This window comes from Apteryx rowi, unplaced genomic scaffold, assembly GCF_003343035.1.
Source record: "Apteryx rowi isolate R43461 unplaced genomic scaffold, aptRow1 scaffold_1220, whole genome shotgun sequence".
Lineage (NCBI taxonomy): Eukaryota > Metazoa > Chordata > Aves > Apterygiformes > Apterygidae > Apteryx > Apteryx rowi.
The window spans coordinates 87,188-101,083 of NW_020447443.1; the positions used below are offsets into that span (position 1 = coordinate 87,188).

The 13,896-nt window shown below is 62.1% G+C and overlaps 1 protein-coding gene across 1 annotated transcript; it reads left to right on the forward strand.

Annotated features, from left to right (window-relative positions):
* Positions 1-5,332: 5,332 nt before the first annotated feature.
* SLC38A3 (solute carrier family 38 member 3) lies at positions 5,333-13,403 on the forward strand. The gene is made up of 15 exons (XM_026092145.1): positions 5,333-5,442; positions 5,849-5,933; positions 6,117-6,232; positions 7,890-7,963; positions 8,047-8,139; positions 8,262-8,343; positions 9,527-9,609; positions 9,837-9,895; positions 10,271-10,444; positions 10,635-10,714; positions 11,069-11,169; positions 11,329-11,453; positions 11,751-11,895; positions 12,469-12,572; positions 13,006-13,403. Exons 1-15 carry the CDS (start codon positions 5,333-5,335, stop codon positions 13,108-13,110), a joined length of 1,536 nt encoding a protein of 511 aa, XP_025947930.1. The 3' UTR covers positions 13,111-13,403.
* The last annotated feature ends 493 nt before the right edge of the window (positions 13,404-13,896 follow it).

Consider the following 13,896-nt stretch of genomic DNA (forward strand, 5'->3'; position numbering starts at 1 on the left):
GGTCTCTGTGACAGAGTAAAAGGCCCAGTGTTGAGCAGCCTGGGGCAGTGTGGGTGCTGCCTCAGCCCATTCAGGCAATCCAGAGGCAGGGGGTGAGCAGCTGGCCCAGAAAGGCCCATCCAGCCACAGGTAATGGTCCAAGGCCACTGGACCCCACCAGCTGGGGCCAGGTTCCTCTCTGTGGCTCCTGGCACAAAGCACAGCTCATCTCCGGCATCCTCAGACACTGTGCAGCAAGCTCCCGCAGGGGCCTAGAGTTCGCGTGCTGTCGGCACTGTGCTGAGGAACCAGAATAGCACAGCACCTCCCAAGAGACAGGCTTTCCAGGGATGATATATGTCCTCCAACTATACGTCAGCACTGTCAGGTCCTGGCCAAGCCTCCAGCTCTCTGGCATGATGGAGCCCCATTGGCCCTGTCTGAAATGCCCAGCTCAGATTGCAGACAGCTGCTGAGTGAAGAGTTGCTCTGACCTGGAACCCCCCCAGAATGTCCCGCTTCAGGTTGTGCTTTGCTCTGAGCTGGGTTTTCTGCCTTTTAAATAAAGTCAGTCTGAAAGTGAGGTGTTCAGCAGAGATACGGCATTTTCCAGGATTGAGATCCCCCATTGCGGTGCCCTGGCTGCCGGGGCAGCCTGGCTGCCAGCCTGCCGGTGCCGGGGCGAGCTCAGGACTGTGTGCTGTCTGCCAGCAATGGCTGGGAATGAGGGCTTTTCGGAGCAAGGCCTCCACACACATGTCTCTGTCCTAGCGAGGGAGGGCAGGGCTCTGTGCCGGCCAGGACACACCGTGCGAGACCAAATGTAACCTCCCCTAGTTCACAGACGCCTGGGCAGTGGTGGACAGCATGCCAGGCCACCAGGAAAGATACGTGTGTCCCACCCTGTGCATACAGCTCAGTGTTCCCCATAGGGGGACCATGACACATCCCCAGCCCTGGAGAGGTGGCAGGATGGTGCTGAGCACCAGGCTGGGCCTCCAGGCACACAGGCTGGCTGCACCAGAGAGCTGGCAGGATGGGTATCATCCTCACACTGCCCTGAGCAGGGCTGTATGCAGTGTCACCAAGTGCAGTGACACCAGGACCAGCCACGAGGAGAGCAAAGACTGAGCTCATGGAGTATGGTTACAGCTAAATCCACTGGGGTAAGTGTGAGATTTTGGCAGGACTGGGGTTATCACATGTCCTTGCTGTCCAGACAGGGTCGAGAGAGCTTGCTGGCCCCACAGCTGAGATTCATGTCTGGAAATCAGTGCAGCTGACTCAGTTCCAGCCCCAGGGAAGAGACGGGGGCAGTTTCCGTGCCTATGCCCATGCCCATGCCCTGCTCTGGGCAGGCGAGTGGGGGACAGAGGAGCTGGCAACCGGGGCCAGCCATCAGCAGGAGGAGGATGCTGGGCTGCACACAGATTGCTCTGTTCACAGCCCTAAGCTGCATTTGGGGCCACCGGAGTGGGAAGGATGGGAGCATCTGCCTATCGTGGTGTTGTGGCATGGCACCCCCAGGATGGGTTTGGGGTCTCCAGGCCAGGTGAGCCCCAGGAGCAGATGGCCCAGCATGCTCCTGCTTGCAGTGGGGCTCACCACTGGCGGTGGGCAGCAGCCATCAGGTCCTTCCCTGGAGCCTGTCACGGTGCTCGGAGTGGCCTTGGACCTGTGGCTGGATGGGCCTTTCTGGGCCATCTGCTCATGAGGAGGGCAGTTGCTTTGGTGTTTTGAATTTGTTTACTGGCTGCTTGCTCCAGGGTGCCCACACAAATGCATCCATGTGCCCGGGCGCAGGCAGTCCCAGCAGCCGGCATGATGAGCAGAGGAGCAGATTCGAGCTGGCAGCCTGCTGCTTGCACCATGGGAGCTTGTGTAGCCCTGACACACCACTCCAGCCTGTGGCCATGCCGCGTCTCCTCTGCTCGTGGCACAGGCATGGGTCCCCAGGCCCAAACACGCTCACACATGCCGAGGTGCAGAGCCTCGGCATCCACATACAGGATCACTTACCAGGGCTGCCTTTAACACCAAAATGCCACCTCCCCAGTACAGTGAGCATCATGCTCCCCCCAAACCCAGAGAAGGCCACCCACCTCCTCGCACATGCGCAGGGCCCGGGACTGCCTGCCAGAGACAGCCCACCGTGCAATCTATTTGCTGTTCTGTAGAGCCTTATCGCAAGGCAAACAGTTCCCACAATGGGCACGTTCTACCCGATCGAAGCGTCTCCTTTCCCTCCCCTTTCATCTTGTCCCTCACCACAATCCCCTTTTTCCCAGTTGCTGCAAAGAGACCCTGCCGGCAGCACAGGTGCCCTGACCGAGGGGCTGGTGACGCCATGCCCATGGCCCCGGGCTGGCTGCCAGGCAGGGAGCAAAGGTCCAGTCCTGTCAGAGCGCCAGGCACTGAGCGTGGGCCGGGGCTGTGCCAGCTCTGTGCGGCTGGAGAAAACATCTCCGGGCCTGATGCTAACTCCGTTGCATGTGAAATGAGCCTGTCTCGCTTACTATTCTGAGAGGTGTTTGGGGGAGAAGCTGGTATTTCCTGAACCGCTCAGCAGAGGTATAATTATAACCTGAGAGAAGAAAGGGACTGCACAGGAGAGCACTGAACCTCTCCAGGGCCCATGTGGCCTGAGCAAGCGTGGGAGAGGGAGACGTGGCAGCACCTGGAACTGCCTCTGAGCACAGCACCCTGGCCCAGCTGGGCGCCGCTCTACCTGGGTGGCCATGGACATGGGGCAACAGCACAGCCTCCTGCAGACTGGATGGGCAGAATGGGTGTCTCCACGGGTTTTTCTCTGGCCTGGCAGCAGAGCCTTTGGCGAAAGGCTGCCTTAAGGCAGCACGTGCGATTTTGGGGAGGTGCTGAGGACTCCACCACTGACCGTGACTGTGCCTGCCTCTTGGGAGCAGTGCAAAGCAGGCGGCTGCATTCCCAAGAGGTTAGACCTGGGAGGGTGCCAGGGGCAGGAGCTCCAGGGCCGGGCTGGGTGCTGCCACGCAGGGTACCTTGCAGCCCCCTCTGAACCTGGCCGCTGGGATCAGCGGGTGGCCACTGGCTGGCCAGGCCTCCGGCAGGTTGAGCAATGTCCCTTTCGTGGTGGGGGATCTCTGAAGGATGGCATTACGGGGCGGCCTCAGCCGGTTTCAGTGGTGCTGGGAACATGCAGAGTTAACAGCAGTATTTGGATGTGCTGGCAGGCTTGTTTGTGTCTGGATTTAGGCCCAGACTGAGGCCTAGCAGAGGGGATAAATCATCACCCAGCAGCCGCTATGTGGTTCTTTCTCTTCCCCCGCATGATGGAGTCCCTGCTAGGTTGAGGACAGGATGGTTGGTGGCGAGTCTCCTGGCATATATGCTGGCATCCTCTGTGCCTCAGTTTCCCCTCCCGGCAGGTGCCCCCCAGCCGCATTCCATCTCCACTGCCCTGGGGCAGCCTGCCAGGGCTCAGCCCCATGGTGGGAGCCTCACCGGCCCCCGCCGGGACTTGCCAGCAGTGGCAAGCTGGCCTGAGTCCTGGGACGACCCCGCGGCTGGCCATGCAGCAGCCTCTCGCATGCAGCTGCGGGGGGACTGTGCCACACAAAACGTGGTGCAGGTTTTAGCCAGGATAATAAAAGTGCTCTTGGTGCCTGGGGGAGGGTGTTGGCAAAGGGCATTGGACCATAGCAGACCATAGCACATCCTCCTGTCACCTGGTGGAAAGCTGGGACACCCAGGTGACAGTGCAGCTCTCTGGGTCCAGCAGCGCAGAGAGCTGCACACTCCTGCGAGCCAAGGGGTGCGGGCTGTGTCCTGGCTGGCCCCGTCCTCGGGCCGTGCAACATGTCTCTGCGCCACTGGGGCCGAACGGATCTTGACACAGTGGCCAAGGCGGAAATCCCCCCACCAGGGCGGATCTCCTAAAGACGTCGTTTCATAGAGGGGAGGGCCTCCAGCCCTGTCTCGGGTGAGGGAGCCAGTGGGGGACCTTGCCCCTCGGCTGCCAGCCTGCCCCAGAAAGCAGCACTGTGCTGTTTCCCGGCGGTGCACGGGGAGGGCTGCAGACTCACACAGAGGCCGCTTTGTGCAGCTTGCCAAACCATCCCGCGCTCGGCAGCCTGGCTGACTTCCCCTGCCAAGGACTTGTCTCCCATCCCCGCACTCTTTCCTGCTCCATTTGTCAGGCCCTGATGTGCCCCTAAAACCCGTCGCTTGGCACTGATGGCTGCGCTGGCCCTGGGCGACGGGACGTATTTTAGCCCTTTGTGCAGGGCAGCGCTGAGCCCTTTATATAAGCAGGGGGGTCTTTGAGCTCCAAGTTAACCCTCGCTTTCCTACCCTGTCCCAAATTGCCCTGCAAAGACCCTGCTCATCCTGCAAGCGTTGTGCCCTTCGCTGGGTTCCTCCACTGGCAGCTCTCAGCGCAGACAGCACCTGTCTCCAGAGGAGAAACTGAGGCACAGAGAAGGGAGGCAAGTCTTTCCCCTCAGGCTAGCCAGGAATGTGAAAGCCGCTGAGAGGAGAGATGCCCTCCTGCTGCCCTGCAGCTCCCATGTCCGCATGATGAAGGAACGAGCCATGTTGGCCAAGGCCCATGCTTACAAATCCCTGGATGTACAGAGGTGGCAGCCATGCTGACAGAGGGGGAAGGCACCAAAGGGCCACAAAGCAGCAGGCTTGTCTCTGTGTGACATCCACTACTGGCCGTAGGGACCCCCACACCCACCCTGAAATGCACCCACCTCTGGGGTGGCACCCACATGCAACGGGGCTGCCTGGGGTGGGCCAGGAGCAAGAAGCAGAGCTGAGCCCTATGGCCAGAGCTGCAAGGGAGATTTTAGGTAGGCCAGGTATCATTAGCTACGCTGGCACCAGGCCAGGGCTCTGCCAGGCTTGTGAGCCAGGGAAAGAGGCTCCAGGAGCTCAGCTGGCTCCATGCCAGCTGCGGGCAGGGGAAGCAGAGCAGCCTTCCGGGGCTGGACTGCAGGCAGCTTGTCGTGCAAGATGAGGGTCCCTGCTAGGCTCCCAGGGACTTTTAAAGCTCCTGCGCACTCAGTGCAGCATTTTGTGCCCCAGAATTCTCTCCCAAGTGTGTAAGTGGCAAATCCAGCCCTGGTGTTGCCCAGTTGAGCATCTCAGATCCATGCAATTAAGAAGAATGGATTCACGTGCCTCTCCCTGCACTGTTGCTAGTGTCAGTGTTAACCCAGACTTCTGTGTCACTGGCTCACATGGGATCCCCAGAACCTGCACTCAGGTCCCCAGTCCTCCAGCCCAGAGTCTGACTCCATTTACTCTCCTCTTCCAGAGCCTGACGAGTCCTCGCAGCGAGCCCAGCATCGTCCTGGCCTGCCCAGCCATGGATGTCACAGAGGTGCCCATCCAGGCTGAGATGGTAGAGCTGGTGCCCAACGGGAAGCATGCTGCAGCACTCAACACATCCACCATCCCCTCACTGGCGGGTGACAGGTAGAGGCTTGGGGACAAGTGGCTTCCTCAGCTGGGCTGTGCAGCTCAGCCTGCTCCCGGGTGCTGGGGTCCCAGACCTGTGCTCAGGGTGCTCTGGGTGCTTGGGGTGCTGTGTCCATCTCAGGGTGCCAGCAGTGTGCCTGTGGGGTGGTGGAGCAGGACAGCTCTCCCCTCTGGGCTGTCACATCTGAGAAACAGCCCGGACTCCTGTGCAGGAAGCTAGGACCAGAGGTACAAAGGGAGCTGGTGGCTCGCACTGGTCCCTGGCACAGCTCTGCTGTCCTGTGCTGATGTCTTCCTGGCGTCACTCCCTCTCGCAGTGCCCTCACCTACAGAGAGGCCATCATGGCCCTGCTCACTGCCTGGCTCTGCCTCAGGCTCACAGTTCCTCTGTCCTGTGCCCCAGGTTTGACGAGAACCAGTCCAGCGCGGCGGAGCTGGAGGAGTTTCTGCCCCACAGCACTGAGAAGAAGCAGACACACTTCACGGACGTGAGTAGGGCACTGCAGGCACCTCTTGCCTCGCCTGGCGCAGGGTCTGCAGCTGGATGGGGCTGTGCCTGTCACAGCCAGCTAAAACGTGACCCTATGGGGCTCAGCATCTCACTGGTGGGTAGGTGGCTGGGGGCTCTTTTCCAGTGTGACTGGTCCCTGCGTTGTGTCTCATGTGCACAGTTCGAAGGGAAGACGTCTTTTGGGATGTCCGTGTTCAATCTCAGCAACGCCATTATGGGCAGCGGGATCCTGGGGCTGGCGTATGCCATGGCCAACACAGGCATCATCCTCTTCCTGTAAGTGATGCTTGCAGGGCCGCATGGGGCACTGCTGGCACCTGCTCACCCTCGCGGGCTCAACACCCAGCTGCCAGGCATCAGCGAGACCCACTGTGGGCTACACTGCCCAATTTGCTTACCGGTGGCAATGGGAACACAGGGCTTGAGCCCATGCTCCAAGGCTCACCGCACCGCACTCCTCCCCAAGTTTACCCTCTCCCAGCTTTCCCGCCATCTGTGGCAGCTGAATTGTCCCAAACACACCTCAGGATGTCCGCCAGGCAGGCTGAGACCCTTTTGGGGCCAGCTGCGTGCAGGTAGCCCAGATGGGGCCTTGCTGCCCTGTGTGGGGCAGTACAGGACCCCGTGGCTCTACCCGTGGGTTGAGGCTTGGCATTGGCATGGGGGGGCCCTTGGCACTGCTGGGATGTATTGCTGCAGCTTCCGCTGCTGGCAATGGGGGATGGCCTCACAGCAGTCCCCTGGGAGGGCTCCAGTGCCCAGCTGCCTCCCTCCGTGGCGCCCCTGCTTTGCTCCATTCCCATGCCCCTGCAGGGCATGTGTAGGTAGATGACCAGATAAACCTCTCTGCTATTTCCAGGCTCCTAAATCAGGTCATTGTACAAAAGACAGCCCCCACCTTTTGTGTGGGCAGCTCCAGCACAGGCCTCTGGCTTTGCCAGCCTGTGCTGGTGACAGCAGCACCCCAGCCAGCCCAGGGTGCCAGCAAATATATTGCACAAAGCTGTGCGCTTGTACCCCAAAGCTTTGGGGTACAGGTGTGCTCACACAGGCAAAAGGACATTGGCCCCCGCAGCACCAGACCCAATGATATGTGAAAGTGCCCATGGGAGAGCCAGGGGCAGGAGTGTGGGGCATATTGTAAGGTGTGGGGCACCATGTATGGGGACTCCCGGTGTGCAGGACTCCTCCAGGGGTGCCCAGTTCCTCTTGTTATGGCTGTGAGTGCTATGGAGATGGGCAAAAGGGGTGCCTGGTGCTGCGTAGAGTGACATGGGGTCTGGTGTCCTGCCTGGGGGCCTCGCTGCCTGAGCGATGCCCATTCTGCCAGGAGCAGTGGGCACACATGGGCACTGCTGGACACAGCTGCCTGGGGCCCGCACATCAGCATGATGAGCTGTCCCCACCTGTAGTCCCCCCCCACTCATGGTGTACCTTCATCCAGCCCCATGGCCCCTGGCTTGTCTGTCCCTGCACAGCTCTGTGCCCTGGTGATGATGATGAGGATGAAGACTTGACCTCCCATGACCAGCTTTCTCCATGTGGCCAGAAAAATTAGGTTGCTGGCTCCCTTGGGCAGTGGGGACATGTACCCACAGGATCATGGCAGCTGTGGACACAGGCATGGGGTGCCCCGGGGCAAGACCATGGCCCATCCTCTCTGTGAGCACCCAGTGCTGACGTGAAAGGACAGGCCTGGGCAGGGTGGCCAGCCAGGACAGCTCTGCAGGCAGGTGCAGGCAGGTGCAGGGCCCTGTCCCCATCCCTGCCTATGCTGCATTGTCCCATTTCTGGCCTGACTGGTGCATGGCATCAATGGTACATGCGGCGTCCTGGGAGCTGTACATGGCACACAGTGCCAGATGGCGTGGCACAGCCTGTCTTGGTGTGCCCACTGCCGGGACCCACCTGTGACGGAGCTCCCCTCTCCCAGCTTCCTCCTGACAGCCGTGGCCTTGCTCTCCAGCTACTCCATCCATCTGCTGCTGAAATCCTCAGGCATCGTGGGTGAGTACTGGGTCTCCAGACAGTGGGGTTGTGCTGTGGGTCCCTTCCCAGCCCTAACTCTTCTGTTCCTCTGCTGCCCGCAGGGATCCGCGCTTATGAACAGCTGGGCTACCGAGCTTTCGGCACGCCAGGAAAGCTGGCTGCAGCCATTGCCATAACGCTGCAGAACATTGGAGGTGAGAACAGGGCAGGGCGGGCACAGGGGAGGGCACCAGTGGGGCACAGGCATGCAGGGAGTGCTCAGGGCCTGTGGTGCCCTCACCACACCAGCACGGCATGGTCTTGCTCTGCTCTGCAGCCATGTCCAGCTACCTGTACATCGTCAAGTCCGAAGTGCCTCTTGTCATCCAGACATTTCTCAACCTGGAAGAGAAGACCACGTGAGTGTCTGCTACCCACCCTGCATCCTGGCCTGGCCATGTCCTGCCCTGGCCTGGGCACCTGCCTTAGCTTCATATCCATGCCTGGGCATCTCCCCAGGTTTCATACCCAGGCCTGGGCACCTGCCTGGCAGTGCTGTCAGGATGTCGGCCCCAGCCCTCTGCCTGGCCCCAGGGCAGCACTGCCTGGCCACAAGTAGAAGGGAGGAAATGTGTCATGGTCATGCCCAGCCTCTGCCCCTTGTCCTCCCAGGGTGCCATGTCCTGGGTAAATTTGGCTGGAACAGAAGTGTCAGCCAGGGGCTCCTTGAGATGGTGGGGGAGCTGGCAAAGGCCAGTGACCCCGATCAGCAGGGCCAGGACACATCAGGGGCTCTGGGACCAGTGCCTTGCAGCTCAGCCTCCAAATCTGCATGAGAGACCTCTCCTCTCACCTCACCGTGGGTGCTCTCCCTGGCCCAGCACCTCCTTGCCATGTCCCCTCACCCCAGCAGGCACCGTGGATTTGTCTCCAGCTGGGCAGCCCATGACAGGGATTTAGTAGCATTAAGCCACTACTATTTTTGATGACTGTCAATGCTGAATAAGCCCCCAGGCAGGATTAAACCAGAGTGAACTTCCAATCCCTGCTCCTTGCTTCCGCTTGGGATAAACCTTTCCTCCTTGAGCAGAGCCTACTGCTTGCCCACCTGGCTCTGGTGCTACAGGGTGCCGGGTGTGGGAAGGCGGCCAGGGAGCTCTCCCTGGAAACGAGCACCCTTTCCCCCCCTGCGCCTGCATCCCCATGCTGGCATCACAGGAGGGCTGAGGAAGGAGAGAGTAGAACAGACACCAGGCAGAGATGCGACTGGTGCTGGGGAGGAACTCTGGGGACACTGAGGGATGCCCAGAGCAGGTCTGGGGATCAGCCCCTTTGCTCAACCACACATCCCAGGAACCCAGGGATACTAGCCTCAGGGGTTCCTGGGGATGCCAGCTTAGGGGTCGCCAGGGTTGCCAACTCAGGGGTCCCAGAAATGCAAGCCTCTGGGATTCCCAGGGATGCTGTCTCAGGCATCTCCACAGATGGCAGACTCCGGTCCCTGAGGCTCATGGGGCTACCCAGCACCATGTGGGGACATTCCTTGTGCCCCCATGCCCCTGGCAAAGTGGGGCTGTGAGCAGGCCTCTTCTCTGCTTCCAGGGACTGGTACATGAACGGGAACTATCTGGTGATCCTGGTTTCCATCACCATTATCCTGCCCCTGGCCCTCATGAAGCAGCTTGGTAAGTCAGGGTGCCGAGGGGTTTCGGGCGCAGAGCCCACAGGTGCTGAGCRCAGCACAGTGTCCGGCACCACGGGGTCCCACTGCTGGAGAGCTGCGGCTGTGCCAAGGTTGATGGTGCCCCACTGTGGCAGGTAGCAGCGGGCACGGGAGTGGGGAGGTGCAGGAGGGGTCCCGGCCAGCCCTGGGTCCCTGCCCATGCCTAGCAGTGCTCTTCTCTCTCCCCAGGCTACCTGGGCTATGCCAGCGGCTTCTCCCTCAGCTGCATGGTCTTCTTCCTCATCTCGGTGAGTGCAGGCGACATGGCCCTGGGATGTGTTGGTGTCTCAGGGCATAAATCACCCCTTCTCCCTGCTGGGTCAGGCATCCCCTGTGTCTGCACTGGAGCCCTGGTGCCAGGGCTGCCAGGATCCCCGACTTGTCCGGAGCATGACCAGGCTCTCATGAGCAACCCTGCTGCCTGCACTCACAGGGTCAGGGTACGGGGCAAGCCTCATTCTGGGGGACCCACATCTAGGCAGCCCCAAAAGCACAGGGGGGGCCATTGGTACCCCATGGAGGGGACCCCACCAATGAGGTGCAGTGCAGGTGGTGCTGGTGACCCCCAACTCGGGTGGCTGTTGCTGGGGAGAGCATCACTAGGCTCTGACCATCCTCCCCAGGTTATCTACAAGAAGTTTCAGATCCCCTGTCCTCTCCCTGCACAAGCGATGAACGGCACGGGCAGCCTCAACTACACACTGGGCAGCACCAGCAACTACCAGAATGGCTACACCATCCTCCAGGCTCCTGATGAGGGCACTTGCTCCCCCAGGTTTTTCACCGTCAACTCCCAGGTAGGGCCCTGGTGCGAGGCCAAGGACCAAGGTGGGCTGCACCTCTGGGTTTGTGGGAAAGCTCCCTGGTCCATAGTCAGGGTGGCCAGGGCCACCCAAGCCCTCTCCCTGTCAGCCCCCAGAGCTCTGGGCACCTGCAAGTGGTCCCAAGCTCGCTGCACTGCTGCTCAACCACCTGCTTCTCTTGCAGACAGCATACACCATCCCCATCATGGCCTTTGCCTTCGTGTGCCACCCTGAGGTCCTGCCCATCTACACCGAGCTGAAGAAGTGAGTGCCGTGGAGGGGGCCTGGGCTGGGGTGGCTGTGGGGAGCGAGCAGGGCCTCATCCTGCTCCCAGGCAAAGGCAGCAGGCAGATGCTCTGTTGCTGCCCAGGCACGGGACCTGCACCGAGGCACTCTGGTGCTTGGGGGTAGTGGGTGATCCTGCGCAGAGCTGTCCTGCCTCCCTGCAGCCAGCATCACCCCTCCTGGCCAGGCAGCCTCAGCCCAGCTGAGCTGGCTCAGGCACTCAGCCCACAGCACAGCCCTGGCCAGCCAGGCATCCAGCTCTTGGGCCCAGCACCAGGGGCTGCCAAGTCCACAAGGGTGCAGGTGACGGACTAACACCACTGGCCCCCACAGCCCCTCCAAGAAGAAGATGCAGTGCATTTCCAACATCTCCATCATGGTCATGTACCTGATGTACTTCCTGGCCGCGCTCTTCGGCTACCTCACTTTCTATGGTAAGCCCAGGGAGCAGTGCAGGGGACCTGCCTGGCCCAGGTGATGTCCCAGGGACAATGCTGGTCTCCTGCCTGTTGCCCCACGGGCAGGCCCTGGCATGCAGCGGGCCAGGGCGGTGGGGCAGGGCTGACCCCATGGCTCTGTGCCGGTGCCCACAGGCCGTGTGGAGTCGGAGCTGCTGCACACATACAACAAGGTGGACCCCTTTGATGTGCTGATCCTGTGCGTGCGGGTGGCCGTGCTGACAGCCGTGACGCTCACTGTGCCCATTGTCCTCTTCCCGGTGAGTGTTTCCTGGGGATGCTAGGCAGCACCAGCACAGCCACGGGCAACCACCTGGCCGCCCACGGGCCATCGCAGGGCCTCGGCACTCAGGAGATCCCTTGAGACAGGAAACTGAGGCAGGCGGCAGGGCTGGGGTGGGGCAGGGGCTCCCCAGGCTGGCTCTGGGCAGGCTGAACAGTTTGCAGGAGCAGCTGCCCCCAGAATGCCTGGAGCCCGGGCTGAGCTGGGGCCGGAGGGCCTGGAGTGGGCCCCTGGCACCCGGGATGGCGCGTGATGCTCCTGTCCCCGTGCCCAGGTGCGCCGGGCCATCCAGCAGATGCTGTTCCAAGGCAAGGACTTCAGCTGGGTCCGTCACATCATCATCGCTGTGGTCCTGCTGACCTTCATCAACCTGCTGGTCATCTTCGCCCCCTCCATCCTTGGCATCTTCGGCATGATCGGTGAGGGGAAGTCCCCGCTCCTGCCCCCAAGAGGGCACTGGCCCCGGGCACAGCAGGTCCTGCCCATACCCCAAGGCCCTGGCACCTGGGCTTGTGTTGGGGGTCGCCAGCAGGCAGGGGTAGGAGTGTTGGGTGCTGTCCTTCCTATGCTGCCCCGTGCCTCGGTTTCCCCTTCTCACCATACCAGCCCCGGAAGGTGTCCATGGGTCTGTGGTGCCCACAGGGCTCATTACCCTGCCAGCAGCACCCTGACAACCCCGTCAAAATGCCCAGGCCTGAGGGCCCTTTCCCTGGGGGGAGGCAGAAGAGTCACAGGTGTCTGCAGTACGGCTGGGCTCTGTTCGCCCTTCGCCCTGGTTATTTCCCTCGATCTGTGAAGTCGTGTGCTCTGTGGCCACCGCGATGGCGTGGAGGGGGGCACCTGGGGCTGGTGCCAGGACAGCACATCCCCGGGTTCCCAGAACGCCGTGCCAGATCTGGGGGGAGAGGGCAAGGCCTGGCCCAGCAGCACGGTTGGCAGGGCTCAGCCACGGGGCCGAGACCTGCTGCCCGCTCTGTCCCTGTCTGCTCCAGGTGCCACGTCCGCTCCCTGCCTCATCTTCATCTTCCCCGCCATCTTCTACATGCGCATCATGCCCAAGGACAAGGAGCCGCTGCGCTCCCCTCCCAAGATCCTGGTGAGCCCTGGGCGCCTGCCATCAAGACGTAGGGATGGGCCGGGCCGGGATGTCCCCAGGGCTGGGCCGGGCATGAGCCCTGGTCCCTTGGGGACTGTCCATGCTGCAGTGCCAGGCACCGGGGATGGTTCCTACGCTCCCTGAGGGGTAGTGGGGATGCTGGCGCCAGGCAGCTTGCCAGGGGAAAGCCCGCAGACAGGGCTGGGCTCTCCCCGGTCCCCGCTTGGGTGGGGGACACTGCCAGGACTCCTGGTTTCCCATCCTGGCTCTGCCACTGCCCTGGGGCCCCTGCGCTGGGGGTGCCATGAGTCACGGCAGGGCTGGAGATGGACCCAGGCGTCCTGGCTCTCCCGCCTGATGCAGCTAGGAGGGCCGCGGCACCCCGGGTTGGGCTGAGCCGGCTCCCTGCTGACCCCTGCTCTGTCCCCCACAGGCAGCCTGCTTCGCCCTCCTCGGGGTGCTCTTCATGATCATGAGCTTGAGCTTCATCATCATCGACTGGGCCACGGGGGGTGGGAAGAGCGGCGGCAGCCACTAGCTGTCACTGGGGGCTCAGACCAAGCTGCCCCCGCACTGGTGCCCTGGGGAGAGCCAGCCCCGGGGAGAGCTCCCTACCCCGCCGCTTGGACTGTACCACGACCCCCGCGCTGCCCACCAGGCACACCCAATGCCCTCCGCCTACGCTGCCCGTCCTTGCCCACCAGGGAAGGGGCCCCATGTGGCCCCACGCTCACAGCGTGGGACAGAGCCCTGGCCCGTGTGGGGGCCCCCGGCCCGTGCCAGGGAGGGGGGTGAGCCCGGGGCCACAGGATCAATGCTGTGCCCACACCTCCGGCGCATCCCCTCCCGCTGGGTGCCTCAGTTTCCCCATCTGGAAAATGGGGAGAACATTTCCCTACCTCACCGGAACTGGCTGTGAGCTGGACCTCGTCTCTGCACACAGAGAGCATCCGGCCACCGGCAGCGGGCACTGCCAAGCGCATGTGGTGTGGGGGGGCCAAGCCAGTGACAGCTCTGACCACCAGTGTCTGCAGGGGTCATGTCTGGGGGACCAGGACTCCCCAGGCAGGCAGCTGGGCCCCCAGCAGGGCTCCTGTGGGGCGCTGTGGTGCCCTCTCTCCCTGCTGCCCCATGGACAGTCAGCTCCCACCTGCCTTGTCTCTCGGGAGCACCCTGGTCCCTGCGCAAGCGGGGAAATGCAGTCCTGCCATCGAGGCTGCACGGGAGCCAGTGCCGTCGCGGTACCCAGTATGCTGCTATCGAAGTTGCTGGGGAGTTGTCGGCCAGCAGCCGTGTCCCCGGGACCATACCAGCTGCCCGAGCC

Bases quoted from the DNA above. Each gene is read 5' to 3' on its own strand.
- SLC38A3 (XM_026092145.1), top strand. From the start codon at position 5,333: ATGGATGTCACAGAGGTGCCCATCCAGGCTGAGATGGTAGAGCTGGTG. The intron at 8,344-9,526 runs GTGAGTGTCTGC...CTCTGCTTCCAG, and splicing joins AACCTGGAAGAGAAGACCAC to GGACTGGTACATGAACGGGA. The intron at 11,170-11,328 runs GTAAGCCCAGGG...CGGTGCCCACAG, and splicing joins CGGCTACCTCACTTTCTATG to GCCGTGTGGAGTCGGAGCTG.